This window comes from Lotus japonicus, chromosome 6, assembly GCF_012489685.1.
Source record: "Lotus japonicus ecotype B-129 chromosome 6, LjGifu_v1.2".
Taxonomy (NCBI): domain Eukaryota; kingdom Viridiplantae; phylum Streptophyta; class Magnoliopsida; order Fabales; family Fabaceae; genus Lotus; species Lotus japonicus.
In genome coordinates this window covers 8335381-8346524 of record NC_080046.1, presented here as the reverse complement: position 1 = coordinate 8346524, position 11144 = coordinate 8335381, and the positions used below count along the sequence as shown (strand labels likewise).

The 11144-nt window shown below is 36.1% G+C and overlaps 1 protein-coding gene across 1 annotated transcript; it reads left to right on the top strand.

Moving 5' to 3' along the window:
• Positions 1-2171: 2171 nt before the first annotated feature.
• LOC130722603 (trans-cinnamate 4-monooxygenase) lies at positions 2172-7048 on the top strand. Its single transcript, XM_057573381.1, has 3 exons — positions 2172-3094; positions 3291-3424; positions 6243-7048. Exons 1-3 carry the CDS (start codon positions 2310-2312, stop codon positions 6839-6841), a joined length of 1518 nt encoding a protein of 505 aa, XP_057429364.1. The 5' UTR covers positions 2172-2309; the 3' UTR covers positions 6842-7048.
• Positions 7049-11144: the final 4096 nt, after the last annotated feature.

Below are 11144 nucleotides of genomic sequence, written 5' to 3'. Positions count from 1 at the left end.
TCTAATAATCTAAATAATAAACTAACCTAATAATCTAATTATAACCAATCCATAATTAAACCCTTTCATCTCCAAATTGAACCCAATTACAAATCTTCCCCATCCCCAAATTGAACCTAGACAAGAAACCAAGCTCTCCTTCCTCCTCCATCACCAAGAACAAGAAATTGGATATTGGTAGGGTTTGGTACGGTTTTGGGTTTGGTACGATTTGAGGGTAGTGTTGGATTTGGCTGCAGTGAGGCTTTACGGTGGTTGAAATGGAGATTGTGAAAGGTGGGTAGTTCGAATCAACGAGTGGGGTTTTGGCCGGGTGTGTGTAGCTGCTGTGTGATGTGGGTGTAGAGATTCAATGGTGGTTTTTGATTTTGGTGGCGGCTGGTTGCGGAGGAAAGGCTTGAGGGTTGTTCTTGCTTTGATGGTGTAGTAGCTTAGTTTCCTTGCTTTCTATCTTTTATGTAATTTATCTATCAAGCCTAATGCGTTGCTTGTAATCTTTTTTCATGGAAATACATTCAGCTTTCTAAAAAAATGAATGGAGTTTATGTGGTTGTTGAGTGTTGGCTTGTGAAGGAGATGAGATGAGGTTCAATGGAGGAGTGAGCGAGGGAGACGTTTTAGAGATTGAAGGAGAGATTGAGCTAGGTAGGAGGTTGAAGAAGGCTGAAGAATATTGTTCTATCCCAGATCTGTTTTTTTCTTTTCTTTTCAGAATCCTGTTCTGGTTTGGGGTTGAACACAATGATGGGTTTTACTAGGTTAATGAAAATTAACATGAGTTTGGTTTTGATGAAGATGATTTGGGGTTAATTTGAGAGGGTTTGGAATTAAAAAATTAAGTTTTAAAATTTTTCAATTAAAAAATATTTCCAAATGCCACGTGGAAAAGCTGAGTAGGCTAAAATTGAAGTCACTTTAGCATCAGACACACTTTGTCCTTAATTGAATTAAAAAAAAATCTTAGGGACCCAATTTGATGCAAAAATTTTACAGGCTCTGAAACTGATTCCCTTTACAATTTCAGGGGCCTTCTGATGTATTAAGCCTTATATACTATCAATAATTATTATCTTACTCTTTATGTCACAACTTTAAACAATAATCTTTGTGAAAGAGATAGTATATTAATTATTCCTTAAACTCATACCACATATTTTAATGTGGCTAATATTTATAATTCTAAAAGACTAAAGTAGACTTAAGTATTAATAATGACTTAGGCCCAGTTTGAAAGAACTTATTTGAGCTTATATGATAGCATAAACGCTTATGCCAGTGTTTGAGAGGTCATAAGCTGTTTTGAGCTTATTTTCATAAGCTATCTGGATAGCTTATGAAAAAGAGTTTATATTTATATATATAGTTTATTTTCAATTTATTTCAATAAACTTTTTAAAATAGCTTATGAATAAGCGCTTAATTAAGCTGTTTTCTCAAACAAGGCCTTAATGTGAGAGTGTGAACGAAACTTAGCTAAAAATAATGACACTGTGCATTTGCCACATAAAAATTTGCTAAGCACTAGCTGCCAGAGCATATGAAAATTTGTTAAGGACTTACACTATGTTTGGTTTTGGAGAGATAGGAGAGAGAGAGATGCAAGGGAGAGAGATAGAAGAGAGATTGATGATCCACCCTTGTTTGGTTCTCATCTACTGTTGGTGAGAGAGAGATAGAGGGTGTGGTTTTTGCACTTTTTCTCCTCTTGGTGAGAGAGAGATAGAGGGTGTGGTTTTTGCACTTTTTCTCCTCTTCTCAATTTGAGAAGAAATGCTGCCACATCCGTTTTTTATTTTATTTTTTGTATTATGTGCAATCACTATATGCACTTACTACACTTTTTACATTAAAAATGATTTTTTAAACAAAAGTTACTTTTTTCTCTCTCTTCCACCTCATTCTTTCTCTTCTATCTCTCTTATCTTTCTACCATACCAAACAACCTATCAAATTTACTCTATTTCTCACATATTTCTCTCCACTCAACTTCTCTCTACTCTATCTCTCTCTACCCTACCAAACAGAGTGTTAAGGTCATTATTAGTCTTCTATTTATTTATATTTATTTAAAAAAAGACCTAGTTTCTTCCATCACCAACCCCCGCGCACGTCACCTACCGCATCACGCGCACTCTCATACAATCACACTCTCCTTTCTTCTCCACCAAAACCACACTCCCTCAACAACCTCACTCTTCCCCATTCCTCTATAAAACCCCCCCAAACCTCACTCCATTCCTCAACAAACACACCAAACCAAAAACATTTCCCATAAAATCCCCAATTTACCCTCTGTAACCGTCATCATCATGGATCTAATCTTCCTCGAGAAGGCACTCACCGCGCTATTCGTAGCCGCGGTTATCGCCATCGCCGCCGCCAAGCTCCGCGGCAAGCGCTTCAAACTCCCGCCAGGTCCCCTCCCGGTGCCGATCTTCGGGAACTGGCTCCAAGTCGGCGACGACCTCAACCACCGCAACCTCACCGACCTCGCGAAGAAATTCGGCGACATTTTCCTCCTCCGAATGGGGCAGCGCAACCTCGTGGTAGTCTCCTCACCGGAGCTAGCCAAGGAGGTGCTCCACACGCAGGGAGTGGAATTCGGCTCGCGCACTCGCAACGTCGTGTTCGACATCTTCACCGGCGAGGGACAGGACATGGTGTTCACTGTCTACGGCGAGCATTGGCGGAAGATGCGGCGGATCATGACGGTGCCGTTTTTCACTAACAAGGTGGTGCAGCAGTACCGTTACGGGTGGGAGGACGAGGCGGCGCACGTCGTGGAGGATGTGCGTCGGAACCCTGACGCCGCCGTGAACGGCGTCGTTTTGAGGCGGAGGTTGCAGTTGATGATGTACAATAACATGTACAGGATTATGTTTGATAGAAGGTTTGAGAGTGAGGAGGACCCGTTGTTTCAGAAGTTGAAGGCGTTGAATGGTGAGAGGAGTCGTTTGGCTCAGAGCTTTGATTATAACTATGGCGATTTCATCCCTATCTTGAGACCCTTCTTGCGTGGTTACTTGAAAATCTGTAAGGAGGTTAAGGATCGAAGGTTGCAACTCTTCAAGGACTATTTCGTTGAAGACAGAAAGTAATTTTTACTTTATTTTCTCCCTTCTTATTAACATTAATAATAATAATTATTATTTATCAACAAAATGGTAGTCGTAAACAAGTTAGACCACATAAGAAGACGAGAGCGCAAGTTCAAATCCTTAAGTGAGAAATGCATTTATTTAGTTTAATGATTTGTGTGTTAATGATTTGGAATGTGAATTATGTGACAGGAGTATTGGAAGCACTAAGAGAATGGATAATGAAGGACTCAAGTGTGCTATCGATCACATTTTGGATGCCCAGAGAAAGGGGGAGATTAATGAGGACAATGTTCTTTACATTGTTGAGAACATTAACGTTGCAGGTAATTTTTTTATTTTTCTCTCTTAATGTTCTGGAAATATGTGTGTCAAGTTAATTAGTTTATTTGTCTTTGCCAACACCCTTTTACTTTAGATTTTGTACATGGAAAAAGATTAAAAAATGTTGGGTCAAAAAAGGACATATATAGCACTTGTTAACATATAGTACAAAATAGTAGGATCACAATCGGTTTGGTTTAGTAAGTACTAGAGATTATAAAGTTTTATATAATTGCATTTTATTGTTCATGTAATATTAATACAATTACATGCCATTTACATTTATGGGGGAGGAATGAGCAAAAGTAAAGTAATAAAACAGAGCACAATAATAAGTTTTGTGAAATGTTTGGTATACCGTGTAGAAATCCAGGAGTGAAAAGAAAGATAAGAGAGAATTAATGAATTCAAATTTTGGAGTATGATGTAATAGGATAAAAAGTGAGAGAGTTAGAGAGAAAAATTAACTTTGATGTGCTAGGGTTTGTTGATGATCTACATGTGATAACTCATAAATTTGAGGGTCTACATGTGATAACATACGTTTTCTTTACGTATTATAAGACGGGAAAGGATTACACATGTAGATGACGATATCATTGAATGAAGGCTTTAGGTGAGCGGATAGCCAAGTCTACGTTAATTAGTAGTGTAGGGATCCACTCATCCACCTAATATTTATGTAGAAAAAAAATTCCTATCGAAATAGCCTTCTGAAATAAAATTGATGAGTTCTCTGATTAATTCCAGATTTATCTTGAATAAAATCATGATAGCTTATGTGGTTTAAATATTTAGTAATTTCTTAGGTACCCCATTTAATATATTTTTTTTCTCTTATGTCATAATATATTTTTTATAATTTACAATCTAGTCCTCAATAATTAAAAAATACTAAATCTATTTTAGATTGAAAGGTACCATACCCCCTCTATTTTTATAAGGGTACAGGACGTGCGACTTATAAAATTTTAGTTCATGACATATATTATGATATCATTTTGCTACATAATACTAGTGTGATTTTATTAAATATTTATATTGAGTGATTTAGACAACATTTATATGATCATTTACGAGAGGATATTAAATTTCATATAGATTATAATTAATCGGGAGAAAGCTCCCTTAGAGGAAAAAGAAAAATAGCTTTTCAAGTGATTTACTTAATTTTTTCTTTCTTAACCAATTATGACATATATTTTTATATTAAAATATTGTATTTCTTTCTAAGGATTATTAATTAATAGAGATGGACGATCCTATTCCCACTTTCCAGTTTTCACAAATTCAGCTTTGGTCACAAGAGTTTGGTGACCATATTATGTCTCGTAGTTGATAATGATAGTGTCCATTTTTATTCTCTAAATTATTATTAAATATATTTATATTGAGTGATTTAGACAACATTCGCATAATATTTTTGAGAGGGTGTTAAATTTCATATAGACTATAAGCAAAAAGCTCATTTAGGTTATGTTTGGCATGTCATTTCAGCTAGCTTATAGCTTATTTGACTAGCTTAAAGCTTATTTGACTAGCTTAAAAGCTCTATAAAAATGTTTGGTGAATGAGCTTATTTTAGTAGCTTAAAGCTTTAAGCTATAAGCTATCTCAGGTAGCTTAAAGCTTATAGCTTATTAAATATATTCTCATTTTTATCCTTATTATTTTATCAAAGTTTCACCTTTAGCCTTATATGTTTTTTACTAAACCTATTTACCTACTCATTTTTCGATGTACAAAAAAAAACTTATTTATTTATCAGTTATCACACTTGTCTCATATGTACATCGTTCCCGCACAGAAATAATTACTACTTCATAATAAAATAAATAATTTTATATTACAAATTACAAATTATTTGTTTTATTCTATTTAATTTAATAAAAATATAAAAAATTAAATAACTAAAAATTAATATTATATTTTTAAGATGATAAATAATTTGAGTGAAATTAAAATATTTATAATAATTTTAATATTAATATCATATAGGTATTAATGTGAAAATAAAGTAATGTTAAATATAAAAAAATTATACAAGTATGTCTTTTTATGTCATTTTACAATTTCAGCTTGTTCAACAACTAGTTTTACCAAACACTTTTGTTCAAATTACGTAGTTTTTCAGCTATCAGTTTTCAGCTAGCTTATCAGCTTTCAGCTATCAGCTAGTTTTTCAGCTTTCAGCTAGCTTATCAGCTAAACGTGCCAAACATAGCCTTAGAGAAAAATGAGAAATAGCTTTTCAAGTAATTTACTTACTTTTTTATTTCTAAAACCAATTATGAGATATATTTTTAGAATTAAATGTTGTATTTCTTTCTAAGGATTATTAATTAATGGAGCCGAGACGATCCTATTCCCACTTTTCAATTTTCACAAATTCAGCTATGATCACAAGAGTTTGGTGACCATATTATGTCTCGTAGTTGGTAATGATAGTGACCATTTTCAGTTGGTTCAACAACATCACCAGCATAATGTTGACCATAAAGAAAAAGAAAACACTAATAACACTGGATTGAACTGAAAATAATTAAACTAAATTAAAGTCATCTTGAATGCTTTCTTAGTGGGTAGAGGCGCTTAAAAATGATATTCAAAAGGCAAAGTAGGGGAAAGATGAGGAATTTCAATTGCATAGATGTCTTCGGTGGCTTTTTTCACTCAAAATCATTTTAATGCTTAATTTTTTTTACCCAGAAGTCCAGAACTGATTTTGGATTTAAATACAATTGTAGAATGATTTTCAAACATAGATTTAGTTTAGGAATATAAGATATCTGATGTACCAATTTTTTTGCTTGAGAGCAGCAATTGAGACAACTCTATGGTCAATTGAATGGGGCATTGCTGAGCTTGTGAACCACCCAGAGATCCAGAACAAGGTTAGAGATGAAATTGACAGAGTTCTTGGACCAGGACACCAGGTCACAGAGCCAGACACCCACAAGCTCCCATACCTAGAGGCTGTGATCAAGGAAACTCTTCGCCTCCGAATGGCGATTCCCCTCCTCGTCCCACACATGAACCTCCACGACGCGAAGCTCGGTGGCTTCGACATCCCTGCAGAGAGCAAGATCCTTGTGAATGCATGGTGGCTCGCCAACAACCCTGCTCATTGGAAGAACCCTGAAGAGTTCAGGCCTGAGAGGTTCTTGGAGGAGGAGTCCAAAGTGGAGGCTAATGGGAATGACTTCAGGTACCTTCCGTTCGGTGTTGGGAGGAGGAGCTGCCCTGGAATCATCCTTGCTTTGCCTCTGCTTGGCATCACTTTGGGGCGTTTGGTGCAGAATTTTGAGCTCTTGCCGCCTCCCGGACAGTCCAAGCTTGATACTACAGAGAAAGGAGGGCAGTTTAGTTTGCACATACTGAAACATTCAACTATTGTTGCAAAACCAAGATCATTTTAAGTGTTAGGATTTCAGATCAGATGAATCAACCCCCTAATTCTTTTAGTGTATTATCAATGCTGAAGTGTTTGGAAATGGGGATATATAGTGTTAAAATATCAGTATGGGTGCATTATTCTGTGCACGCCTCCCTGTAAATCTCTAAACTTGCAATGATGGTTTTGAGAACATTTTGAAATAAAATCTTCACTTCCAATTGTATGGTAATCCCATCTTGGCCATTAGACATTTGATTCTTTTGAAACGTGGCGGAGCAAATATATATAGGTGAATTATGTAGTATCCGCAATTTTTTCGGGTGCAATACCCACATTAGGTAGTCTAATAGATTAATAATGTGTAATTGAAATTATAATTCTCAAAGTTATAATTTTGGTGCAATAGTGCTCTCGTTCACTGAGAGCAACACAACTTTTCCCCGACGACCTTTGTTGGGGTCTACCGCGACCTTGAAGTTGTTGTCGTGCATCTCAATCTTAGCATTAGGTATGAGCGACATGGTTTCGATCAAGGGAGAAGCCTTAGATTCTTTTGAAACTAGTTGTGAAGCTTGAAGTAAAAATTTGTGAGCTGAAAAAAAAACTTATTTTCTAATTAAATTAGTTTATTCAAAATATGTATTAGAATTTTTCTTACTCTAAATGAAAAATCATAAAAAAAAATTAAAGTTCTAACTAATAATTTCAAATATTCCCAGTTTTTCTAACAAGTCCTCGTTCCAAAAAACAAAAAAAATTAAAATTAACAATACAATTGAATTCCCCAACTTGCATAGTTTAATAAATTTACATTTTTACTTTTCACAATAGTTTAAAAATATAATAAAAAAATGTTTCCAAAAATTTACGTAATAATTTTCAATTTTTATTCTTACTCTATAATAAATTGAGATAAATTTCTATGCACTTACAATCTAAATAAATTTTACACCATCATTCAATCACATCCCTTCATTTTACTATTTCATAATTAATTTTGAATTTAATAATATTTGAAATAGAAAATGGAAGGTTATGATTGAATGATTGTATAAAACTTATTGTATTAGAAAAATTTGTAGGAAAATTAACCTATTGTATTGGAAAAACAATAACTATACATAATAATTGTTCCATATTACTATCTTTGTTCTTCATTAACTGTCAACTTTAAAGAAAAAAACTATTTTTCTATATATATTCACTTACCATTTCAAGAAAGCATTAAATGATGTTTTTCAAAGTAAATGAGAAAAAAACTTATATGTCCTTCTGAGAACAATAAATGAGAAAAAAAATACATTCTAAAGGGAAAAATAGGAAAATAGGAACAGAGGTAAAATTATATTTTTTTGTTACAGGAGGAAAATTAAACAGAAACAAAACACTACGCACACGCGTCTAGGTACATTGATTCATATAGAAAAGATGGAGGTTGTCCCCAAATTTGCTTTGGCGTTCCCTCCCGAAACGATTTCTCGCAAAGAAATCCGCCGCATTATTCTTCTCACGCGGGACATGGATGATCGATAACTTTTGGGATCAGTGGTTATTTTTATGGTTTTATATTATATTCTAACACACCAATCTTTCTCCCACCAAGCCAGCACCTCTTTAATCACGAGCCCTCCATAATAATAGTCACAAATTAATCCAAATACATGTTTAGGCAAAAGAATAAAAAAACTAAAAAATACATGTTGCTGAAGCGCATGTTATCAAAAGTAAAAAATATTGGGTAAATAGTCAAGTTCGTCCCTGAATGTGTCCACCGCCTTCAACTTAGTCCCTAAACTTTAAAAATGTCGCCTGCGGTCCTTGGATGTGGCAAAACTCATTCACGTTAGTCCGTGGGTTAAAAAAAGTTGACGGACATTAACAGAAGTAGTGATGTGGATTTTTTTTTCTATTCTGGATCGCTGACATGGAAATTACTTTTTTCCCCCCCAAAACTGAAACTCTCAGGGCTCAAATGGTAGTCAAATTGGTCCTTCCCCAACCTTCATCTTCTTCCTCCCAACCCAACCTTCAAAAATCAGAAACTCAACACCATTGAAGCCACACCAACAACCACCACCACCACCAAATCCCCCTCTCACCCAACACCACCACCACTGAAACCCTCTTCCACCAACACCAACCTCCCTCAGCCTTCCTCTTCTTCCACCATATCTGAGAATCTGCAAACAACCTCTATAATGGCAATTTGAGCTTAACAAGTTTTAACAATAATGAAAATTTTGCTCTGTGCCAACACTCCAAACACAAGGCTCAAGAATGTGTTGCAATCACAAAATAGGGACAAAAAAAAATAGAAAAGAAAAGTTAAGACGCAAAACAAAGGAAACGAGAGTTAGATTGCTGGGTTATGCATTCCTAGCCAATATCTTTATGTTAACGCAAACGAATTGCAAACTCCCTAAGTCATACCATAAGCAGCAAAAATCTCATATATCAAGCAATGATACAATGCTCAAGAAATTTTGCTGGGGATCAAATCAAAAGCAAGAGGAAATTAGCATAAATAAGGGGATTCAACACAGTGCAAAGGAGCTTCACGAACACCCTCCTTCTTTTTGTCTTCTTCCACCATCAAAAGGCATGACAGTACCATTCCTCACCTTCAAACCACCATGAAACTTCTCCATTTCCCTCCATAGCCATGACCAAACACCACCTTCACTAACACATAAAAAACAGCACCACCACCATCTCCTTCCTCCGTTAAATGACAGGCAGCTTCCATGAACCCATACAGAAAAAATACCGAGCCAAGTTCTTCACACCATAATACGCTTTCTACAAGCCCCACACTCTCAACCATAGCCACTGTGAAATCAATCTTTCTCCTCAACCTATGACCTCAACCCTGTCACTGAACTGAACCACCAAAGCCTTCCACCCTCACAACAAGCCATCACAATTTACAACACCAAATCTCAGCCAGGGGAAAAGATGGAAGAGAGCCCAAACCTCCATCGGCCAACAACTACCTTCACCGGAACCCAACCCTCACCGCTGTCACCTTCAAACCTCCGCGCCAGAGCCCTTGCTCCACCGCCAGGGCCCACACGCTCATCACCTTCATTCCTCGCCGGTACGTAGTCGCTCTCCTTCTATCTTCGTCTCCCTGTTCCTCATCTTCAATTGCTTCCTCTCTCAGATTTCACGATCTCTCTTCCCTCTGCAAGTGTGTCATGGATCCTTTGGCCCAATCGGTTGATGTGGGTATTTTGTGGGTTTTTCTGGAGCAAAAACTATCTTTCTTATTAATGCTAGCCCAATGGTAAAGGGAATGGTATGCTGTAAATATTTTGTAGGCAAATAAGCAATTAACATCTTCCACCAAGTTCGCCAACGGCAACACCCTTAACCTGCGAATCTGAGATCTGATTTGGTGGAAGAAGATAAAGGTTGAGGAAGGTTGGCGTTGGTGGAAGAGGGTTTCGGTGGGGGTGGTGGAAGTGGTGGTTGGTGGGGCTTCAATGGTGTTGGGTTTCTGATTTTCAAGGTTGGGTTGGGAGGAAGAAGATGAAGGTTGAGAAGGGACCAATTTGACCACTATTTGAACCAATCAGCATATGACATGTGTCCTGAGAGTTTCATTTTTGGGGGGAAAGTAAGTAATTTCCACGTCAGCACTCCAGAATGGAAAAAAAAATCCACATCACTACTTCCGTTAACGTCCGTCAACTTTTTTTTAACCCAGGGACTAACGTGAATGAGTTTTGCCACATCCAGGGACCGCATGTGACATTTTTAAAATTTAGGGACTAAGTTGAAGGCGGTGGACACATTCAGGGACGAACTTGGCTATTTACCCAAAAGATATTGCATTGCAGTTGCCAAACTTTTTATTTTTTTTAAGATCAAAGTTAAATTGCATCACCGGCCAAGGATTGATCTAAACATTTCCCTCCCAACTCATATGTCACCCAGCTATTACCACTTGAGCTATCATTCGGGAACTGTAGTAAATATACATTGACACTGAGAAGTTACTAGGAGACATAAATGAATACAGATGTAGCAATTAGTAATGGAACAGAACAAAACATGATAGAGCGGAACAAAACAGCGGAACAAAAGAGATGGGGTTGCATATACGTTAATGAACATGCCCAATATATCCCAATAATAAAACTTCACTCTTAAGTCTTAACTCATTAGTAAAATTAATTTCCAAAACTAATTATATCTGACAACTCAAATTGGTCAATATACTATTATAAAAAGGATTAATAAAAATGTAATAGAAGCATAACAAGCACCGTAATAAAAAAGCATAACAAACTTTGATATTTTTTATTCTAACATAACAAGTG